Source organism: Engraulis encrasicolus, chromosome 9 (assembly GCF_034702125.1).
Source record: "Engraulis encrasicolus isolate BLACKSEA-1 chromosome 9, IST_EnEncr_1.0, whole genome shotgun sequence".
NCBI lineage: Eukaryota > Metazoa > Chordata > Actinopteri > Clupeiformes > Engraulidae > Engraulis > Engraulis encrasicolus.
Window position 1 is genome coordinate 36,741,087 of NC_085865.1, and position 25,000 is coordinate 36,766,086.

Here is a 25,000-nt window from a genome sequence, read left to right on the forward strand (position 1 = left end):
AGGACTCACACAGGGCACAGGGGGAGCATTATATACCTTCATCAGTGAAAACCCCCGCAAAGGCAGACAAGCATTGACATGGCGTGTGTGTGTGTGTGTCATTGAGTGCCACAGTATAAGTGAGTGGCTTTTGGGGGAATAACGTGTGTGTGTGTGTGTGTGTGTGTGTGTGTGTGTGTGTGTGTGTGTGTGTGTGTGTGTGTGTGTGTGTGTGTGTGTGTGTGTGTGTGTGTGTGTGTGTGTGTGTGTGTGTGTGTGTGTGTGTGTGTGTGTGTGTGTGTGTGTGTGTGTGTCAGTCGGTGTGTGTGTCGGGGGGGGGAGCTGTTTGGTTGTATGGGAGATGCATGTATTACAGTATTTCTCAACTGGTTTTGTTCATTTCTCGAATCTTACTCGCATTTTGCAAAACATCACGTTCATTTCCAAAAAAGATTTAACAAGTGGCAAAACACCATGGATGACCTGCAAAACCCAATCTCTTGCTCAAAACCCTTGGCCAATCTCTCAAAATCAGGTTTTTGTGTCTGTGAACGTGTCAGAGCCATCAAAATGTTATGTCACTGTGTAAATGTGTTGGGGAGTGAGATCTTTCATGGATTATCATAACAAAGCATTTTGCAGAACACGACAAAATCAATTGATAATGTACAAAAACACTGAGAATTGTACACAACCATTTGCATGGTGATGAAAGCATTTGCTAAATGCTGAAAACTACGAGAAACGTATTTTACCATGTGCACAGGTAACAGCAGGAAGTCACAATTGAACAAGAAGTTTTGAGAATGATTATTCTGTTGTGAGAAATGTACAAAACCAATTGAGAAAAACTGTAATGCAATTTACATAGTGCGTGGTCATGTAGCCTACTGCCCATTAAAGGACAATCAATCAACCAATCAATAAGCAAATCAATCAACCAATCAACTAATCAATAATTTAGTCAATAGTAAATTAGTCAGTCAATGAACCAAATATATCTATGCATACATTTATACATACAGTATCAGCAATGCAGATATTCAGAAGTTTGCTTTAGAGAGCTGAAGAGAAGTTGCCTTTCGAATTTCAGAACAGCTGTGCAGTGTACAGAATCCGCCGCAGAGGTAACTGAGGCTTAGGAAAAAGAGTACAGCGTACAGCGTGTGTGTGTGTGTGTGTGTGTGTGTGTGTGTGTGTGTGTGTGTGTGTGTGTGTGTGTGTGTGTGTGTGTGTGTGTGTGTGTGTGTGTGTGTGTGTGTGTGTGTGTGTGTGTGTGTGTGTGTGTATACACATCAGAGTCAGATTTGTGAGTGCGTATATGTGTGTGACAGAGAATAGATTTCAATATTGCCTCACTTGTGTATGTGTGTGTGTGTGTGTGTGTGTGTGAATACACATCAGAGTCAGATTTGTGAGTGCGTATATGTGTGTGACAGAGAATAGATTTCAATATTGCCTCACTTGTGTATGTGTGTGTGTGCGCGTGTGCCTGTGTGTGTTTGTGTGTGTGTGTGTGTGTGTGTGTGTGTGTGCCTGTGTGCATGTGTGTCTTGCTGACAGCTTTTTCTCCACATCATCATCTGCTCAGTGGCCCATAGGGAACACAAAGTAAATTTCCTCTTTGTATACTGTAGTGTAGTAGTCTCCAATACAAGACAAAACACACCCACACACACATACACATAGGCCAGAGCTCATACAAACAACACACACACACACACACACACACACACACACACACACACACACACACACACACACACACACACACACACACACACACACACACACACACACACACACACACACACACACACACACATACACACACACTCCTATGCTTTCTCACTTGTCTGCATGCGATCTCGGTGGAGAGGCATTGCATTACTCAGCCCCAGCACCACCTCAGTTGCCACGGAAATCAGCCGCCTATTCACAGGTGTGGGCGCACACACGAGAAAGAAAAAGAAAAGAACAGAAAACCACATGAAAAGAAAGGAAGCAGACCACATGTAAGGAAAAGAAAGAAACAGCATGCAAAAAAAACAGAAAAGACACCACACGTACAAAAAAGAATCACAAATGCATAAAGATGGGTGAAAAAAGCCATGAAGCGCGCTACAATAAGCACCATTATACTGTAAGCACTGGTTGTTAGAATACCCTTGCCAGTTGGCTAATCATAAAAAACTAAATGTATACATTTTACATAATCAGCATTGTGCTGTAATTCCTCATACCCTGAGTCCCAGGCCGTTTCTATTCTCTTCTATTTTCACTACACCGCATTTCACATTATTACGCAAATGACATTTTTTTGCCGTTTTCCCAAGTAATGAATAGAAATGACAGTCGTCTTAATTTTCAAGTAATCAGCCATTAGAGTACAATTCAAAAGTTTTTGAATGAACCTTCCAATGATAACGGTATCTTTTAAAATAATAAAAAACGTAAAATTGCCCAAAATGCTCTGTTCCAAATTATTACGCAAAACAGTTTTGTAGCGTTGTAATACAAATGTCTTTCTTTTTTTCCCATTTACATCAAAACAGTTGGCATTTGGTACCTTCTAAATTACATTTCGATGTTCAAAACTTGGTCATAAGCTGTAACTGGAATGCTGCGTTTAACATTGAAGTCAATGGCAGGGCATTGCATGGGAATTATGGAAGCCCAGATATCCTTGATGCTTTGCTCTCATCTGTTTTTATTTGTTTGGTCTGGTGACCCACACTTCACTCTTCAATATACCCGTAGATTTCCATGCCACGTGTAGGTGCTTTGGAGGTGATGACATTCAAACTCACCAGACATAGCATCCCATTCATTTTCAATGGCGTTTTATGTCTGGTGCGTTATTCCAGTTACTGAGACAAAGAGCTTATCACCAAGTATTGAACATTGAAATGTAATTTAGAAGGTACCAAATTCCAACTGTTTTGATGTAAATGGGAAAAAAAGAAAGAAATTTGGATTACAACACTACAAAACTATTTTGCGTAATAATGTGGAACAGAGCATTTAAAGTTTTTTATTATTTTAAAAAATACCGTTATCATTGGAAGGTTCATTCAAAAACTTTTAAATTGTACTCTAATGGCTGATGACTTGAAAATTATGACGACTGTCATTTGTATTGATTATTTGGGGAAACAGCGAAAAATGTAATTTGCATAATAATGTGGAATGCGGTGTAGTTTGCCCTTGAGTGCTTGGTGTAGTATAAGGTAAAGCATGTTTATCATTGTAGCTGGCCTTTGCCCTGGGATGAGCTGGGATCATGTGGAATGAGACCCGTTCATACCCCTTATGTTTACAGAGAGATAGTAAACTTGGACCACTACATTAGATTTTCACATTACTTTACACTTAGTTGATGCTCTTATCCAAAGCGACTTACCATTATTTACAGGGTATTGGTTACAATCACTGGAGCAATGGGGGTTAGGTTCCTTGCACATCAGCCATGGAGTGTGGCGGGGAATGAAAGGGTGGGATTCAAACCTGCAACCCTCTGAACCTGAAAGCCTTAACCATTAGGCCATGGGTGCCAATGTCTGCCCCATGAAATGGCGGAGGGAGGAGGAGGTGGGACATTTTGAGAAGCCTTCGAGCTTGACAGGTGAATGAGCTGTAGGGATTTCATTTCTAAGAAGGCAAGAGAAGGTACGACAGCTGTCAATCACTCCCCAGGCTTCTCAAACTCGCTTTTAAAAACAACTTTTAAAGTCACTACAGATAAGCTTTAAACCTATGTAGCGAACATGATAAGCATTAAAGAGCATTAAGTCCCAGTATGCCCCCATTCAACGCAGTACCTGGCCTCCATATCTTGTCTGTAGGGTATAATGCCCTTCATACTTTTCCTGTAGGTTGTTAATACTTAACTTGACGCCAGCGTCATACATATGATATGACAGTGTCACAACAGTGTGGTAACACAGTCATGAACGTGTCATATGAGTTGTTGCCCTCAGGTAGGAGGTTTAGGATGCCTTCATTTAAGACAAACAGAGTCCGCCAATCATTTTTACCTACTAGTATATCCATGTTAAATAAGACAACTGTAACTTAGACTGAATAGCACATTGCACTTTGGTACTGAATACTGCACTTTACTGTGTTTAAGTTGGGTTTTTTGTCAACCTGTCTTCTTGTCCTATAGAGGGAGGGGGGAGGGGGTTGTGTTTGTCTATTGTGTTCTTGTTCATTGTAATGTCTTTGTAATTGCACTGAAAATGGCACAGAACAATTTTCCGAAAGGACAAATAAATAATCTATCTATCTATCTATAAACATTATGTCAATGTCATTAACATATTATGGGGGCGCTGTGGCGCAGCGCACTAAGCCCCCCACATTTGGGCTTGCATGCCCACGGTACCGGTTCCAGTACCGGTTCCAGTCCGGCTGGGGTCATTTCCCGATCCCACCCCGTCTCTCTGTCCCACTTGCTTCCTGTCAACATCTCAGACTGTCCTATCAAATAAAGGCCTAAAAAAGCCCCTAAAAATATATATTAATTTTTTTTTTTTTAAATGTCATAAACATATTATGACTAATATTATTAAGTGACATTCGGTTTTGGTAAAGGCAGCCCAAAACACTTTTCATGACCATAAAACATTTGTGACATTGACATCATGTTTAGGACTCATCCATGACTGTGTCATGACACTGTTTTGACACCGATATGGCAACTGTCATGGCATGCATATGATGCCAGTGTCACGTAAAGTGGGACCTGTAGGTGTTGTTCTAATGGCCTTTATACTTTGTTTGTAAGTCTAATACTGATTTAAACTATAGCTATAAGAACAGCAGCCATGTTTGATGTGTGACTGATACACATAGTCTGAATTTGGCATTAAAAAGGGAAACACCACAGTAGTCATGAATCTATCTTTATCTTTCCCTCTCTCTGTTTGTCTGTCTCTCTGTCTGTCTGTCTGTCTGTCTGTCTGTCTGTCTGTCTGTCTCTCTCTCTCTCTCTCTCGCTCTCTCTCTCTCTCTCTCATACAAACACACACACACACTCCTAAATAAAAACACTCACAAGGACGCACACACACATGCACGGGCACATATACACACACAGAGTTTATGTTCCATGGCGGTTGGCAGCGGCATTGACTGGGCGGCTGAGAGAGGATGTATGACGGCGCACCACAAGCATATTTGCCAGGCCCCTCACGTCCACACACACAGACACACAGACACAGACACAGACACAGATACACACACACACACACACACACACACACACACACACACCAGAGGGACTAGACAGGTCTGACAGAAGCATGCGCACACACATACACACACAAACACAGTACGCACGCACATGCACACACACACACACACACACACACACACACACACACACACACACACACACACACACACACACACACACACACACACGCACACACGCACACGCACGCACGCACACACAGTATAGTCTCACATTGGCGCTCTCTCTGACTCAACACACACACACACACACACACACACACACACACACACACACACACACACACACACACACACACACACACACACACACACACACACACACATTCACACACACACACACACACACACACACACGGCTCATGATACAGTACAGCGATCCGGTTGCCCTCCCTCTCCCTCCCTTCTTCTCTCTGCCGTGCCTTGTGTGATGTACTGCTCTTGCCTGACCTTTCTACCACTCTACACCACTCTTGTCCTCTTCTCCTCCTCTCCCTTCCTATTCCCTTCTCCTCTCCTCCTTTTCTACACAACTCTTTTCCTCTTCTCTCCTCCTCTCCTCCTACACTGTGCTTTCTCTTCTCCTCTACACGTTTATAGTTCTGATCTTGTGCTATTGATATAAGTAAATAACACTGTATTTCTGTCAGCCTGCCACATATGTAGTTTTATTTTTTCAACCCACACGGATGGCTATGGCTACTAGTCCAATAGAAATCCCATCAAGTGGCAGCTACCTCTTCCCCACCAGGTGGCGCTAGGCTGGATTCTGGAATTGCCCTCCACACCTGAAATACGATGACAGCCATGAATAAAACAGGGCTACTGATAGTTGCATTAACCATGAGCCTGTGCCTGTATACGGTACACTCGCACAAATAACAAAGTGACAGAATTTACTTCTGACGGCATAGCCTGCAGCCTTACTCTTCTTAACACATGCACACACACACATGAAACACACACACACACACACACACACACACACACACACACACACACACACACATGCCCGCGCACACACACACACACGCACACAAACAATAAGACGCAACAGTCACACAAGCACAGGGTGTGCCCAATCATTCATAATTCAAATAACAGCAGTCCCAACCATCCACGAATCCAAATGCTAGTCTAAAATAGGTATAAACAACATCTACATCCCTGTATTCTACCTTATGAAAACATAAACAAACAAGCACACAACTCTCTCTCTCCCCCTCTCTCTCTCTCTCTCTCTCTCTCACACACACACACACACACACACACACACACACACACACGCACACACGCACACACACACACACACACACACACGCACACACGCACGCACGCACGCACGCACGCACGCACACACACACACACACACAGTTGCCTAAGTGATCTACAAAAGCATCACCTCTCCTCCAGCACTACAAAACAGACTGAAAATGCATTGCAGGCAGCTTACAGTATAAGTGGAGGCTTAGAGCATAATAAGAGAGCATCACTTATTAACGAAATGAAACGAGCGCCCATTGAAAATGTACAGAGTCAAGTGGCTTTGATGATGCGGATGAGGACTGAGATGCGCCTGGCACATGCTTATGTTTAATGCCGATGCAAAATGTGTGTTTAAGTGGCTGCGGTTTTACTTTGAGCATGAGATGATAGATCTGTGTGTGTGTGTGTGTGTGTGTGTGTGTGTGTGTGTGTGTGTGTGTGTGTGTGTGTGTGTGTGTGTGTGTGTGTGTGTGTGTGTGTGTGTGTGTGTGTGTGTGTGTGTGTGTGTGTGTGTGTGTGTGTGTGTGTGTGTGCACGTGTGTGTGTGTGTATGTCTGTGCGTCTGTGTGTTGTTTATGTAATTGTAAGTATGTGTGTTGTGCGTGTTATGCCAACTTGCCAACTATTATTGCTTGGGCATGCATGTGTGTGTGCATTTGTGTGTGTGCCTTTCCATAAAAAAGATCATGACAAAAAAAAGAAAAGTGAAAAAAGAAAGAAAAACAGCAGCAGGATGTGCACATGTTGGATGGTGTGCGGGATTTGTGCAGTGTAGCAAAATGGGTAGCTGCATTTGTATCCCTTGTCATAGTACACCCACCCACCACACACAGACACACATACATACACACCCACACACACACACAGACAAGCACACGCGCGCGCACACGCACGCACGCACGCACACACGCACACACGCACGCATGCACGCACGCACGCACGCACGCACGCACACACACACACACACACACGCACACACACACGCACACACGCACGCACGCACGCACGCACACACACACACAGCACCCCACAGCACCCAACAGCACCACCACCCTCACCACACCTCCACCCTCTGTGGTCATCCAAGGTTGCGTCCCATTTATCAACAGGGTAACTGTGTCCCCAAAGCCAACCAGCCGGCTGGCCTGGCAGCCTGTGCTGAAGCTGACTGAGGCTGGTGCTGGAACTGGAACTGATGTTTGGAGCTGTGCCACATACCTTGCTGTATGCTACAGCACTGATTCCCAACCAAGGGCACGCATAGCACTGAGGATACCTGAGCACACTTCAGGGATTACGTGGAAAAAATGAATAATCACAAATGTATGGAGCATAGTCAGATTTGGATAGAGTAAGGGAGATAGGGTATGAGTTAGGGGGTAGTACTTGTGATATGACAACAAAAGGCTAAGTGGGTGCATGAGACAAAACAGGTTGGGAAACACTGCTGTACAGCATTGAGGTCCATTGTCCCTTCCCCCCCTCCTTCCGAGTCCCTACTCACAGCTCACACACACCTCAGCACAGCTGTCGATGGAGAGAACATAAGGAGGCCATTTCACCTCTAATAGTGGTTCTCAAAGTGGGGGGTTTTGAGGGCCACTGGCGGTCACATGAAAAAGTTTGTTGCAATGCAAGACACGCCGAATGCGACAGCACCATGCACTACTGTGATAGACACACGGTTACACAGCAGGCCCGCTTTTAAAGGCTCCTGGCAATGTCATGGCAATGCTGCTATGATGTAGTTCAATCCTTTTAGCGCTGAGTGAACGGGCCCGCTCCCAGCAGGCCAATCTGTGCAAAGAGGCTACCAAAAATAACGACAACAATTCCTACATAGGTCCCACTTCAGATGCATCACAAAAACTATTTCAAACAATTTTGGTCATTGTAATTTTCGGTGCCATTTTTGAGGGCGTCCTTGTGATTTTTTATCCACTTCATCAGGGGTTCCCAGCCCAAAAAAGTTTGAGAGCCCCTACTCTAAGAGACATTAACGCAGCTAGTATCTTTCTAACCCCCCCCCCCCCACACACACACACACACCCGCCACACACACTCACACACATGACAGAGGAGAATAGCACCTAGCCAGGTCAGCTGTTGAAAGGTATCAGTGGTATGAAGTGATGGAATGTCTGACATAAATGGAGCAAACTGGACGGACCTGAAGTGAACAATATGAGGAGAGCTGTAAAATGGGACATGTTTGCACCACAAGGCTTTGTCACAAGATGAAGATGGTGTTATATGAAGACCATTTTCAGTCTAAATTCAATTGTGACAAAATATGTAGTTACTGCCCTTTGCACGGCAGTATAGTGTGTGTTTGTGACGCTGTGTGTGTGTGTGTGTGTGTGTGCGTGCGTGCGTGCGTGCGTGTGTCTGGATGTCTGGGTGTGTTAAATCTTGTATATGTGTTTGCACGTGTTTGAGTATGTGTGAGTGCGAGTGAGGATCTGCAAGTGTACATGTGTATGCATCATTGCTGTGTGTGCGTGCGTGTGTACGTGCGTGCGTGCGTGCGTGCGTGCGTGCGTGCGTGCGTGCGTGCGTGCGTGCGTGGGATCCTTATCAGTGTGTTAAAGCAGGGCATCATGAATCTGGGGGAGGAGCTGTAATTTGCCACCTGCACTGCTCTGATGGAGTAAACCTCTAACTGCAGCCAGCAGAGATGGAGAGTGGGGCGGATATAGCACACGCTGCTAAGGAGAGGAGGATGGAAATAAGGGGGATGGAGGAGAGGAGAGGGGGGTGGAAGAGAGAGGAGCAGAAGAGAGGTGAATGGAGTATGGCTGTAACTGGAGCCAGCATAGATGGAGAGTGGGGTAGGAATCCCTGGCTGATCATCAACAGAGATGGGAAACCTGGATTCAGTACTGTAGTTACAATCCAGTGCCACATATTCCAAATGACCTGGTTTCACTTGTCCAATTAGGTCAATCACCTGGTTGAATTGAACAAGTAAAGTCGGGTCATTTGGAATATGTGGCACTGGATTCTAAAGTGAATAAAGGGCATGTTGCCCGAAACATCATGATTTAGAACAAAAACCGTAACAGGAGCCTCTGTGTTTGGTGAGCCTTGGACTTTTGTTTTCTTAGTATACTTAACGAAGTCCAGCACCCAGGACATATGGATGGACGGCCGGGTATTTTTTTCTCTTACATAGTTCTACAGATGAAGAGGATGATGATGATGGTGATGAGGAGGATGATGATGATGATGATGATGATGATGATAATGATGATGATGATGATGATGAAGAGAAGTGGAGAGAGTCAGGTGAATGAAGCAGGAGCAGAAAGATGGATGGAATCGGGTAGATGAAAGATGAGAGAAATGGATCGAGGAACGTCGTGGATGGAGGAGAGGAGGAGAGGAGGAGAGGAGGAGAGGAGAGGAGGGGACTTGGAGAGGTGTGTCTGTGAGTGGAGGGCATAAAGGGCGCTGTGGAAATGGGGAGTAAATTACTGAGCTGGATGATGGAGTGGCCACCATGGCCAAGCACGATTTTATTAGCACCATTATTGAGCATAAGAGCTACTTCAGAAAAGGCTATGTATGATGAGGAGGCCTGAGTCTGTGTGTGTGTCAGTCCATGTGTGTGTGTGTGTGTCTGTCTGTCTGTGTGTCTGTCTGTGTGTGTGTGTGTGTGTGTGTGTGTGTGTGTGTGTGTGTGTGTGTGTGTGTGTGTGTGTGTGTGTGTGTGTGTGTGTGTGTGTGTGTGTGTCTGCACGCATGTGCGTGTGCATGTGTGTGTGTGTGCGAGAGAGAGAGAGAGAGAGAGAGAGAGAGAACGAGAGAGAGACGGAGAGAGACGGAGAGAGACGGAGAGAGAGTCAGAGGGTGAGGCAGTGTGTGTCTGAGTGATTGTGATTAGAGGCAAAACGATGAGAGCTGATTACTGCACTGCCTTGGTGAAAAGCAGGCGGTACAGGAGGAAACTGAGGATGGATCTCCTGGCACACAATCATACGACAGTCGGCCGGCGCCACAAAGCACCTCACCACAACCACGGTAACCACAACCACCACCGAGTAACCAATTACACGTGACGGCGACAGCGCAATCCGTTGACATGATTGCTTCTGCCCACTCTTAAAAAAAGAAAGAAGAGGGGAAAAATGGACACCCTCAAAAGCCCTCAAAGCAAATCATTTCCATTTCAATGAGGCGATCCACTGTACTCGTGTCTAAAATCCAGCAACGGGACATCAAGCTAGGGCACGCATCCAAGTGTGTGTGTGTGTGTGTGTGTGTGTGTGTGTGTGTGTGTGTGTGTGTGTGTGTGTGTGTGTGTGTGTGTGTGTGTGTGTGTGTGTGTGTGTGTGTGTGTGTGTGTGTGTGTGTGTGTGTGTGTGTGTGTGTCTGTGTGTGTTAATGTGGCCTACATAAAAAACTAACTCTACTTGGCATCTGCACTTGTGGTTCTGTATATTCCCTGTGCACTTTGTATCTGGAAGTGTTGTTATGTGTTGCTATGATTATGTCCTCGATTGTAAGTTGCTTTGGTTAAAAAGCGTCTGCCAAATGCAATGTAATGTAATGTGTGTTTCAATCAGGTGTGTGTGTGTGTGTGTGTGTGTGTGTGTGTGTGTGTGTGTGTGTGTGTGTGTGTGTGTGTGTGTGTGTGTGTGTGTGTGTGTGTGTGTGTGTGTGTGTGTGTGTGTGTGTGTGTGTGTGTGTGTGTGTGTGTGTGTGTGTGTGTACGTGCAAGCATCTGTGCATGCATGTGTGTGTCTGTGCACACACGTGTGTTTGCGTGTGTGAATGCGTGTATGCGTGCATCTGTGCATAGATGTATGTGTCTGTGAAACGTGTATCTGTGTATATGTGCCATGACATACAGAACAGACAGCAGGTGAAGATTGGCCACCATGACCCGGTATGAACCCCAAAACCCTCCGTTGTCATTGCTCATCCCCTCACTATGTGTCTCATTTTAACTCTCTCTCCTCTCCGCATTATTGGAAGAACCCAACTGGGGTGGGGGGTTGGGGGGGTTGCCGTTGTGGCAGGGACAGTTTTTGGGAACTTTGTCAAATTACCATCGAATTACCTGCTTGATTTATATCTCCGCGAGAAGAGGGCCAACCCACATCCATTAACCAGCGGATCGGGGAAGATTTATCACAGGGGAAGGAGGAGGAGGAGACTCTTGTGTGGTAAACACTGTAAATTAAAGGCGTTTGGAATACCTAAGTAGCCGCAGTGTGGTGAGTGAGTGACTTTCATAAAGTCTCCTCCCGTTCTCGCCGAGTCGATGCACAACAACATCGTCTGACGTTCATAAATTGCGTTGCCACAGTGGCAGTGGTGGTGGCACTTAATAGCGTGCCACTCAACCCCACCCCTTTATCCAGCAGGGTATAGTTGCGACAGGCGACCATATATTGATCCAGTTGCTGATGAATGATTAAGACAAGCAGATCCAAGATGGCTACCATTGTTTTCCAAAAGAGTTGTAGTCAATTAAACTTCCCCTTGAAATGTCATTCATGAAGATAATGTCTCCAAAATACTATGTATGTAGGCCTGTATGTACTGTATGTCTGTGTCCTTTTTCATGCCTACATTGTGATTATGGCAGGCTGTTACTGTGGCTCTCAGCTCCATGTTTGCCTGATGGTGCATTACCACAGAAATACACCTAACGCGACAAGAGCGAGGCGAGCGACGGAAGTAATTCACTTTGTATTGAGTCGCGCGACAAAAGCGATTCTGGAGACTAGAGCGATCTGCGCGACGAGCGCGTCAGTTTGAAGTTGAAATCCTTTCAACTTTCTATGACGCGGTTCGGCGACAAGCCGTGACAACCAATGACTGTATAGAGGTCAGTGACCACAGCCAATAGGAATGCTTGAATGCTTTGCCTTCTGCCTGTACGGACATACTCGCCTAGTCTTTTCAATCGCTCGTATCGCTTGCTGCTGCACTCTGTCACTTGAATCGCATCGCGCCTGGTCTATTCGCGCGGTCATGCTCCACATGTATAGTACTTCATGTGCATAAATCTGATGTTGGTGCATGTCCTGTCTTTTCTTAAATTAAACTACAGTAGGAGTCAGGGATGCAAAATAAATTTCACTGTAAACTGCCAGTAAAGTAGATTAACTTGTACGTTTATCCAAAATGACTGAGTGATATGGGAACTTTGTTATGTAGTTATTTAGAGGGTAATGTTTACAGTGCCTGAAGCAATGTGGGGTTAGGTGTCTTGCTCAAGGCCATTTCAGCCATGTATGAAGGTTTAGGCCGGGAGACCATAGACGCTGAAGAAGGCTTTGACTGAAACTTCTCTCATGTTAACCCACCATTGTAAAATACAAGAATTACACTTGGGATTGAGGCTTTTCTACAAAAAATCCTACTGGCAAGGGTAATTTTCTCAACTGCTTCATCAGTTCCTGATCAACATTAGGCTACCATTGTTAGTTCCTCTTTAAGGCAAAAATAGATGTTTGTGTGTGTGTGTGTTACGTAAATAAAAAAGACGTGCAGTTTACTAAGAGCCAACTCATCATACCATAGCTAAACTTATTCTTTGACACAGTAGACTTCCTGTATGAGAGAAAATACTACGCAGTTTGAAATATTAATAAAAGACATTCAGCTGACTACAAGTGAATACACCATTCCATAGCCAAGGTCACTCGTTGTCACAGTAGGCTACCATTGCTACCTCCTTTATGAGACAAAATACTACACAGCTTGAACACAATCACAATACATTCATTCAACTGTCAACACAGCATTCCACAGCCAAGCTTACTCTGTCACAGTGGCCACAGTTTTCATTTCCTGTATGAGACAAAAAACTAGGCAATTTGAATTAAGAAAAAAATACACTCAGTTGAGGGCAAGCTTATACAGCATTCCAAAGCCAAACTTCCTCTTGGTTACACTAGGCTACCATTGCTACTTCCTATACGAGACAAAATACTACGTACGCTACTTTGAATACATACAATACATCAAACTGAATGCAAGCCAACACAGCATTCCATAGCCAACAGTTACAGTGGGCTACCATCGTTACTTCCAGCATGACACAAAATACTACCCAGTTTGAATTATAAAATACGTAAAATACATTCGGTTGACCGTGAGCCAGCACAGCATTTCATAGCCAACAGTCTTTTCTCTTGACAGAGTATTCCTATGGGGAAAACGCACATAACTTCCTGCTACGGTAGGCCCAATCAATCAAATCAGGAAGCCCAGCAAAGCATATACAGCAGCAGTGTACAGATCTGCAGATATGCCCATAGGTGATCAATCCTGAATGGACTTCACCTTGGAGAGAGAGAGGGCAACGAGGAGAGAGAGAGAGAGAGAGAGAGAGAGAGAGAGAGAGAGAGAGAGAGAGAGAGAGAGAGAGAGAGAGAGAGAGAGAGAGAGAGAGAGAGACAGAGAGAGAGAGAGAGAAAGAGAGAGAGAGAGAGAGAGAGAGAGAGAGACAGACAGACAGACAGACAGACAGACAGACAGACAGACAGACCAAGAGATGGAGGGGAAAATATGGAGACAGAGACAGAGGCAAAGGGAGAGAGATGGAGAGATAGAGGTGGATCTTTAGCATTATGCTGTAGTTGCCACATGGTAGTTTAAAGCTGGGGGGTTGGGATGGGTTTCCTTCAGGACAATCTGCAGATGAAGCAGATTTCGCAGATCTCACAGCTCAGTTGGTGCCTACAGCATCACCAAATACCAAAACGAAAAAGAAAAAAACACATAAAAAGCCACCGATTAACCCCTAGGATAGGAGCCGTACCAACCCCACACCCACAATGCACAACAACCACATCCATCACCAACAACTCACACCCAGCCTGGCCTGCCCTACACAGAAGGATAATCCAACACACACACACACACACACACACACACACACACACACACACACACACACACACACACACACACACACACACACACACACACACACACACACACACACACACACACACACACACACACACACACACACACACACACACACACACACACACGCAGCCCTATCAAGCCCCATGGTGATTACGTGTACCCAGGCAGCATTAAAAAGCGTACCATGTACAGTGCAGATTTGCAGAGATGTCCATAAGTAGTTTTATCTTGCAGACAGAGATGAAGAGGGAAAGACAGAGAGAGAGAGGGCAGAGAACAAAGAGAGTTTAAAAGAGATAAAGAAAGAGATACATACATAAAGAGAGAAAGGGGGGTTGAGAGAGAGAGAGAGAGAGAGAGAGAGGTAAAGAGGGTGAGGTAAAGAGAGAAGGGGGCAAAACGTACAGAGAGAGAGAGAGAGAGAGAGAGAGAGAGAGAGAGAGAGAGAGAGAGAGAGAGAGAGAGAGAGAGAGAGAGAGAGCAAGGGCAACCCCATCAAAGGATTAGCCTGGCACCAGCAGACGCACAAGACGACTCCACCGCACCGCACCACACCACAAAAAGCCCTCCCCCTCCACCACCTGGGACAACAGTACAGTATACAGTATGCCCTACCGTCCCTCATGCTTAAACCATGGCTAATCTGCCACACAGGCACCAAGGCAAGCTGCCAAATGCAGCCCGCATCAGCCCAGGAGGAAAGACACTCATTTGCTAGTGTTAAAATAAGCACTTAAGAGAGTTGGATCAGCACCGTCAGTGTTAAATCTGACTCCCAGAGTGTTGAATTAACACTGTGGCATGTACTCTGCCCGTCACCTGGTTGGTATTTATCTTACTCAGCACTTAATTAGCTGCTGGTGGTGGTGGTAATTAGGCAGATCAGATGGGAGGGCTTGGCAATGAAGTGCTGTACTGTACAAACTTTGCTGTGCTGCATGGGTTTAAACCCACAACTGATTAAAACATAGCCCGAGAACAGATAACCCACACAAACAGTACAAAAAGCAAAGTTGCAAAAATTAATCCAAGCACTCCGGTGAGCTTGCAGCAATCAGTTAACACCATTTTCTAGGTCAATCTGAAGCTGTTAATCTATTAAGACAGGGTTGTAGGTCAATCCGATTTTGAAACATTCATGCACTTATACCTGAGGATACTTGCTTTGTTTATTTTGTGATTCTGATGTAAGACTGCATATAATGAACTTAAAATAAACCGTTAAGACATGGCCCCTGTAATACATTTGCTGTTACCAAAACTTCAATGGCCAATGTATCGTAATAGAGTTCTTCAGTAACGCGGAAGCATGTAGTAGATTGTAGTCTTTCATGTTAGCATTTAAGGACTTCCTGGTTCGTATCGGCTTCCGGCTTCCATTGGGAATGAATAGGGGCCAGTTTCAAATAAGCTCCGAGTGCAAGCACGCGCTTAGCGAACCCCCGCAAACTGTCGAGGGTGTTAAAAATAGGCTGTAGGTATGACATGGTTGATCATTTTGTGTCAAACTTCGACATAAATACGATGCTGCGTCCATATGCTAAACCCGGAAACTTTTGGCGACTACAGAAGCGGCGCCGGCATGTACGTGCGGAGGGTTGTACCCATGGCAACCAAAGGAAAGTATGTAGTTCGGAAGTTTTAATGATCAGAAAGGGGTTAGCAATATTGAATTAAAATCGTCATGATTTAACATGTGAATACACCAACATGATGATACGATCCGTTCCACTAATGAGAAAGGGATGCGGGGACACGCTAATGTTCGTTGTTGGCGTGCAACTTATATTTTTGCCAAACCTGAATCTCTATGGCGTTTTGCAATGTAAAAAATCGCCATGGAACCGGTAGTCCAAACGCCGCATACAAGTTGACGTCAACGCTGAAGAGCTCTATATTAAGTAAGGGTTAACGTTCGGCGAGAAGGTCGCTACCGTGGAATAGCAGCACGACAGAGAGAATCTTTAGACCCCGACGCGGAGCGGAGGGGTCTTGTTCTCTCTGAAGTGCTGCTATTCCACAAAGCGACCGACTCGCCGAAAGTTAACCCGCTTATTATATGGATATACTTAAATGATTCACACATGGCGGGGACATTTCTTTAGGCCTATTTAATGTTTTTAATGTCAAAAGATTGTTGCTGCGCAAAACAAAACAGTGCCGTTGTGGAACACCGCTAGGAAACAGCTAGGTAGCCAGGACAACAGGTGTTGTCTATCACAGCAGCTGATTAGTCTTGTTGAAAAGTCGCTTTAGCAGTGAAAAGTCTTGTTGCCATTGACAGCGGTCTGTTATAGACCAACACGTCCGTTATCGAAAAATAACAGACGTGCGAACGTTGGGGAGCCCCGTTGAAATGAATGGAGCATTCGACAGATGACGCCACACCATATAATAAGCTGTAGTAGTATATTAGTAAAGTCTTTTCAACAACTGTAAGGCTTGGAACGTGCTTGCTGTCTGCCTTAAATTATACATGCAACTGTGTGCGACCGAGAGCACATATTTGCTTCAGGACAACTGGAGCACTTTGCATGATACTGGAGGTATCACCAGATAGGGGCTTTCATTCATGTTTTCCACCGTTTTTTGACAGTGTAAACTTGCAGGCTAGAGGGCCAGGCTGATGTGTATGATGTTTACCAGAGTCTGCTTATTGATATTTTTGAGCTTTTCTGTTGGCTAAACTAACTTGTCACTGGACATAGGTGTATGTCTCTCACAGTGAAACTGAAAAAAAGCTGTGACAGTTTTGTTTTGTGATTTTCTTTTCCGTTTTGTGATATTACAAGATTCCCATGTATAAGGTGTCATTGTAAAGCTTAGGCCTCTGAGGCCTACTTGCGGCCTGTTTTTCTCCGGTTGGTCACTCACAATTATCACCATGTGTGATAGTGTTATGACATTTTTATGAGCCAAGCACAGGCCGCCTCCTCTTAACATGGGCATAAGGACGTGCAAAAGGCAAACGTATGATAGGAACGAAAAATAGTTTTACAGGATCAGCTGTGATGATACAACATGGCGACATACCATACTGCTATTCTGAGACAAGTGCTCAATAGAAAGCTACACATTTTTGTCCATATAAAGCAAGACAACACACACCAAGGTCGTGTCTTGTGTGGCAAATGGAAAAAAAATGTCATCACTCAACACTCGTCACACTGGAGGGTGCGGCCTCGTCCCCGAGGACAGAACAGCGCTCCCGAGGGGGTTCCGGGAGAGATTCCGACACTTCCTGTTTCGCGAGGAGTGGCAGGGCGGGACAGATGCGCGTTCAGAGATAAGCTCAGAGAGGCCAGTCATGGTAATGACGCCATGGTAATGGCTTCCTGCTCCACAACAACGGCGCTGCGCTGGGCCGATTGTAGCATCTTTGAACTCGACGCTTGTTTATCTCCGTTCGCAAACGGGAAAACAACAAGTCGCTTGTGTTACCTTGTGTGTGTGTGTTTACCCCAGTGCTGTTTTTAGCATGCCAGTTGATTTACAGACGTGCTTGTACAGGAAAAGAGAGAGACATACAGAGAGAGAGAGAGAGAGAGAGAGAGAGAGAGAGAGAGAGAGAGAGAGAGAGAGAGAGAGAGAGACATAAAGAGAGAGAGAGAGAGAAAGAGAGAGAGGGAGAGAGGGAGAGAGAGAGGGAGAGAGAGAGAGAGAGTTTGGAGAGATGCTGGGGGGCTGGTGGTTCCACAGGAAGGAAAGGTTTTCCAAACAGGAAGTTGAACTCCACTCTGGGGAGATGGCTTCACCACAAGAGTAAATGCAAACAACGTCATGTGGAATAAATGGAAAACGTCAATGAGAGAATGCTGCCATTATGTTCCCATGTCATATCTTCTACTGTATCGTTAACATTCCAAAGTTGCTGTGGAGACAAAACATTAATTCCAAACATATCAACTGAACAATGCCCTTTTCTACACCCACTGGAAATGACAAGACATTTTTTATGTTTTAATTTATTTTATCTCAGTGCCAAGCAACGATGTCTGTATATTTGTGGTTCAGTACAGATGGCCGGATCGATCAAAACAAAAGAAGCATTTTTGTGGCAGAGCTAGACACAGCAGGAAGAAGCGCACAAAAGAACACAACATCCAGATTACAATTCAGAGAGAGAGAGAGAGAGAGAGAGAGAGAGAGAGAGAGAGAGAGAGAGAGAGAGAGAGAGAGAGAGAGAGAGAGAGAGAGAGAGAGAGAGAGAGAGAGAGAGAGAGAGAGACTCAATTGCTCAAATAGATGGGATGGAGAAAGACTGATGAAAGAAATGAAAGTCCTTGTGTTGTGCAGTGCAGCGAATTGTCAAACAATGGGGACATTACTGGAATAACTCAGAGAGAGAGAGAGAGAGAGAGAGAGAGAGAGAGAGAGAGAGAGAGAGAGAGAGAGAGAGAGAGAGAGAGAAACAACAACAAAAGAAATCTAAAGAGCAGGAGGGAAAAACTTCCTGTTTTCAGAGGGGTTCAGGTTGAGCTCACTTCCACAACTTCCTGCCCACTGCCCTCTCTCCTAGAGACCCTCAAATGCAGTCTACATCCAGCTGGAGCTGGCACCCCTCTCCCCCTCACTCCCTCTGTGACTGGGGTACTCTACAATGTGAAGTTGAACACACATCATTGTTGCAGCTTACAAAGAGAGAGACTGCAGATGGCCTCTGCAGAATTTTGTTTTTGACCACCTTCATCACACAGAGAGAGAGAGAGAGAGAGAGAGAGAGAGAGAGAGAGAGAGAGAGAGAGAGAGAGAGAGAGAGAGAGAGAGAGTGTGTGTGTGTGTGTGTGTGCGCGCGCGTGTGTGTGTGTGTGTGTGTGTGTGTGTGTGTGTGTTTGTGTCTGTGTGAGTGAGTGAGTGAGAGAGAGAGAGAGAGAGAGAGAGAGAGAGAGAGAGAGAGAGAGAGAGAGAGAGCAGGCTGAACAAAACATGACATAACAGACAAAACATACTGACTAAACAGGGACAGAAAACAGTAGGATACTGTATACTGTACTCTGTATTGTAGAGAAAACAATATATACGCCCCTTCCAGTCTGCTGTCGGTACCTGCATGAAAATACATTATTCAACACATTACATAAGACAGAAAATACAGCTATTGGAAATGTATGGACATTGGACACTGAGGTGTATGGACACTGTAACGTCCATACAGCAAAGTGATACAGTGTAACTACTGTATAAGCTGGTGCTTTTAGTGTTTCTAATACAGCTCTCCTGAGTAGGCAAAGGAGGACAGGACAGGGTGGCCTAAATGTTCAGAGTAGGAGGTACAGTCTCAGCTTAGGGTAAGAGAGATAGCATGGCTCATTCACAAGAATAACGCCAGTCCACCAGCGTTGAGACTGTGCTGAGTCCATAACATGGGATGTCACAGCATGGCGAGTCAGTCAGCGAAAGAGAGACGAATCGCGAGGAGGGAGCTCAGAGACAGCCCAGAGAGAGAGAGAGAGAGAGAGAGAGAGAGAGAGAGAGAGAGAGAGAGAGAGAGAAAGAGAAAGAAAGAGAAAGAAAGAAAGAGAGAGAGGAGCCAGAGCCACAGCTGTGAAATAGGGTTTCGGACATAAAAAATGAAGTTATCCTCCCCTCTGAAATCAGCCTGGCAGCCAAGCCCCATCAAAGAGCAGCCAAGGGCACTTTTGGGGTGGAAAGCTGAGATATTTGTACGGTACTACTATTTCTCTGAAAGATGAATTGGAACCGATGATACGAAAGTTCTGCCTGTGCTGTTTTTAGGTCATTTTCTCCCCGACCGTTATCTTTGAACAAACAACTCGACTTTCTGCACTCTGATCAGATATTTACCCCTGCAAAGATTAGCCTCTATAAACCGGTGATAATTCATGAAGTGTCATGCCAACGATGGAAAATATTGTGAGCAAAGTATTTCTTACACGCATGTCAGTTGGAAATGACGGTTATACATTTCTCCATCCTCAAAATAAGGACAGACACGGAGGGGACCATACAGGGTCTTTATACTACAGTCAGTCAGGGCTATAAATGAACTTTTTTCATTACTAGCCAAATTTGGCTAGTGGATGTTACATCTTACTAGCCAGATATACACTCACTAATGTGTCAAAGTGGCTGGTAAGAATTCTTTTCTACAAGCCAAACTTTCACCAGTATTTGGCCAGTTGTCTGGTGTTAACTTAGAGCCCCTGAATACAGTCATATCCATGACAATAGGATTCAGAGTGCAAACTCAGTGCAAAAAGTCCACAAAGTATATAGTTTGGAACAGATAGGATGCCTACCCTCATCAGAAACAATATCCCACTGTCATGCTGCCCTAAGCTCCTGTCAAGCGTTTCCCGACTGCCACATTGTAGAGACAAACACACAGCCTCCACGGACCTCCATGTGAGTTTATCTTCCAGCTACGCCCGATCCCTCCAAACACGCTGCTGGATTTCAGCCAGAACAGCCCAGAGCTGTCTCTCCATCTCTGTCTTCTATCTATTACTCTCACTCTCTCTCTCTCTCTCTCTCTCTCCATCTCTCTCTCTCTCTCTCTCTTTTCTCTACTGTCTATTTCTCTCTTTCTCTCTCTCTCTCTTCTCTACTGTCTATTTCTCTCTTTCTCTCTCTCTCTCTTCTCTACTGTCTATTTCTCTCTTTCTCTCTATCTCTCTCTCTTCATCTTTGGCCTCTCTCTCCATCTGTCTTCTGTCTATTACTCTCTTTCTCTTTATCTCTCTCTCTATCTCTCTCGTCCTCTTTGTCCTCTCTCTCTCTCTCCTCTTTCTCTGTTCTTCCATGTCCTCTCTCTTTCTCCTTCCTCTTCTTCTCTCCCTCAATCCCCTTCACACACATCTCCGCCTAGCTCACCAAACTGAGCCAGACATATGAACACTCGACGTGTCGTACTTGCTTAGGAGGGAGATGCCAGAGATGACTCACAGACATGGTCTCTTGACAAAATGTTTTGGAGCAGAATAACACTTGAGAGTTGGTGTGTGTGTGTGTGTGTGTGTGTGTGTGTGTGTGTGTGTGTGTGTGTGTGTGTGTGTGTGTGTGTGTGTGTGTGTGTGTGTGTGTGTGTGTGTGTGTGTGTGTGTGTGTGTGTGTGTGTGTGTGTGTAAGAGGGAGAGGTCAGGTGGGATGGGTTGTTCAAGTTGTCTTTTCATGCATCCAGGATAATGTTCCTGTTGACGTAAGCTACCAGAGGACCACGGTGCTAGCTGTCCTCTATGTGTTCTATGGGGAATGCGTCAGCAGCTAGCACTCTCTCACTAGCTGAAAGCAAAAAAACAAAGACCTGTGTGTGCCCGTGCGTGTGTGTGTTGTGTGTGTGTGTGTGTGTGTGTGTGTGTGTGTGTGTGTGTGTGTGTGTGTGTGTGTGTGTGTGTGTGTGTGTGTGTGTGTTTGGTGTGTGTGTGTGTGTGTGTGTAGCGAATGGGAGAAGAGTTTCCCCACACTGCTTTGAAACCCTTCCTCAGGAATAACTGTGTGTGTCTGTGTGTGTGTGTGTGTGTGTGTGTGTGTGTGTGTGTGTGTGTGTGTGTGTGTGTGTGTGTGTGTGTGTGTGTGTGTGTGTGTGTGTGTGTGTGTGTGTGTGTGTGTGTGTGTAGCGACTGGGAGAAGAGTTTCCCCACACTGCTTTGAAACCAGTGTCCCCTTCCTCAGGAATAACTGTGTGTGTGTGTGTGTGAGTGTGTGTGTGTGTGTGTGTGTGTGTGTGTGTGTGTGTGTGTGTGTGTGTGTGTGTGTGTGTGTGTGTGTGTGTGTGTGTGTGTGTGTGTGTGTGTGTGTGTGTGTGTGTGTGTGTGTGTGTGTGTCTTACTCAGCAGCTGGTAGCACAGGGCCTGCAGGCTTCTCTTCATGGTATCATGTGGTCCGACTCCTCCTCGACAGTACTCATGGTTCTCTGTGGCAAACAAGACAGAGAGACAGACAGACAAGGTAGACGCACGTCAGTCAGCAGGCAAGACACACTACACTCAAGTAGAGACATGAAGTACACACTATATTTGTCCTACACACACAGTACTCATGGTTGTCACACACATGCGCGCACGCATGCAGGTGCGCACACACACGCAGCAAGTTAAATGTATTGTCCTTGGGTGCCTATGCCAAGACAGACAGACAAGCACAGGTCAGTCAGCAGGGAAGACATAGTCCGACTGTGCTGCAGTCGAGCTCAGACATACAGTAAGTATGGAATAGCGGCCGACGAGGTGTCCCGATATCAAGGGAAATAATGGACGAGGCGGAGCGTTCTAAACAGCCCGACGGCGCAGCCGAAGGGCTGTTCGCTTCGCCAAGTCCATTTTCCCTTGATATCGGGACACCTCGAAGGCCGCTATTCCGCTTATCACCTGGTTACCAGCATTTAAGTATTAATTTCTTAATATGTGTATAAGGCTTCGTGATAAAGTAGATTCACCACTGCGCTTGGTACGTTGCCATGGGCACCACTTCCTAGTCTAGTGAGACGCGCCTCTATCGGAGGCATGTAAGGACGCGCGCAGAATGTTGGTGACTTGACAACCAAATGCGATAGAATTGACGACTGGGCTTTTGACTTGACAATCAGATGCGATAGAATTAGTAAAGGGGTCTTGACTAGACAACCAGATGCGATAGAACTAACGACGCGGTCTTGACTAGACAACCAGATGCGATAGAACTAGTAATGGCACTTCGCCAGAAAGTTAGAGAAGAAGCAACTTGGACGCCCGCACGCTCGCATGACATCATAGGTATCCTGCTACCGGGGAATAAAGTACACCTGCTCAGCCAATCAGGAGACGTTGCGTCTGCTCACTGGGTGATAATACAGTCATGGACTACACGGCCTCCAGCCATGGGATTCACCTCAACAAGACAGTCAAGTCAGGTTAGGGTTGAAGTAATGCTGTGCTCCAACTGACTCTTGCTCCCGTTCTGGGTTCATGAGCCCCTGGCCTGGGTCTACCTCTGATGATTAGGGGCCTATATAAGCACATGAGGCTGGTCAGGTTAAGCTACAATGAGCTTTATTGTCGTGGTGTCGTGGCTATGACTTCCAGACAAGTCTATTAATGTCAAGCTATTGTCTGTCAACCCAGTGTCTTTTGTCACGTCATAGTCTAGGAAAACTAGACCAACCCTACAGGTGTAGCCTCGCACACCATAGGGGACCATCGTAGCTGGTCCATGAATCTAGACTGGCTCTATCTTCTGATTACAATGCTCTGTCTAGCTTTCAATCTATGAAGCGAATCGCTGGGATGGACTTTCTTTTCATGTTACCAGTCATGCCAGGTATTCTACGATATAATATTGAAAATCCTGAGAGGTCCTGTTCTGTTATCTGACAGTTCAAACAATTAATATTTATTTACCATTTGAAATCAAATGTGTAGCAACTGAGAGAGCTTCTTTGATAGATAAACTGTGAGTGGAGACAGGTTTATCAGTTGTTTTATGTGAAGTCAGCAATTTATAATAAAAGAATCTTGTCACATGTAAAACCTATCACGAAGCTCTTGGATTCATCATGAATCATGAATAAAGCCAAATACGTGCGCACACACATACACACGCACACACATGCCCACACTCTGCACTACTATCCACGACAGAAAGAAAGTATTTTCCTGAGTGCTAAGAAATCACCATGTCCTTCAAGAACATCACTGCTGTCACTACACACACGCACGCACGCACGCACGCACGCACACACACACACACACACACACACACACACACACACACACACACACACACACACACACACACACACACACACACACACACACACACACACACACAGTAAGAGTGGTACATGTGGTTTGCGATCACAAATTGGATTTACATATCTGGACCGTAGTCATTGTGGACTTCTGTTCATCCTTGAAGAAAAACTTCATCACTTATGTCGTGATTCAAAATATCAAAATGGCAGCACGATGAGTCATACCTTAATGCTGAAGAATACAAGCGGGCAACAACCAGTGATGACTACCACGACTGACTTTCCTGGAATTAAATAAAAGTGCTATTCTAGGTATGTCCTCGGGGTAAAAGTGTTTTCTAGGTGCACTTAAGCTCACAGAAGCAAACATGGCTGGACCTTAATGACCTGGCAAAGATATTACTCATTTCCTTGAAGAGTAATCTCAGGGGAGACAGGGCCATGTCTTCAGTTAAGACCTAGTAACATACCTGGAAGGCATCACATGTTTAGAAGCACTACAGCGCTCAGACATTGAGGCTTATCCTGGTTTAGATCATGATTCATACGCAGGATAAGGGGTGAACTTGAACAAACCTGTATGTGTTTTTATGTCCATGTATATACGATAGATTATTGTAATTCGATTCGTTCTCACTGCAGAGACTCTAGAATGGGAAATCTTTATGGTATCCTGGCAACAATCGACATTCAATTCCTCAACAATGTTATGATTTCAGGATATGGTGGTGGATAAAGGAGAGAAGCCTGGTTTCTTCAGAAGTAAGAAGCATATTAATTCCACTTTCTACACATTCACAATAAGGGCTCTTCATGGAAACAAATGTCTATAAAAGGTGTTTGTATTAAAGTTCAGTATGCTGAACTTCAAGTTATGGTAACAGTTGTTATGAGGGCCAGCACACAATGCCCACTGCA

General features: G+C 45.1%; 1 protein-coding gene across 3 annotated transcripts in view; it reads right to left on the reverse strand.

Annotated features, from left to right (window-relative positions):
- Positions 1–25,000, reverse strand: part of tmem108 (transmembrane protein 108) — a 102,418-nt gene that overhangs the window by 17,439 nt on the left and 59,979 nt on the right. For all 3 annotated transcript variants that reach the window (XM_063207069.1, XM_063207070.1, XM_063207067.1), the window contains exon 2: positions 22,184–22,267. In XM_063207069.1, the coding sequence (XP_063063139.1) occupies positions 22,184–22,223 (40 nt within the window). In that variant the 5' untranslated portion in view covers positions 22,224–22,267. The remainder of the gene's footprint in view (positions 1–22,183; positions 22,268–25,000) is intronic.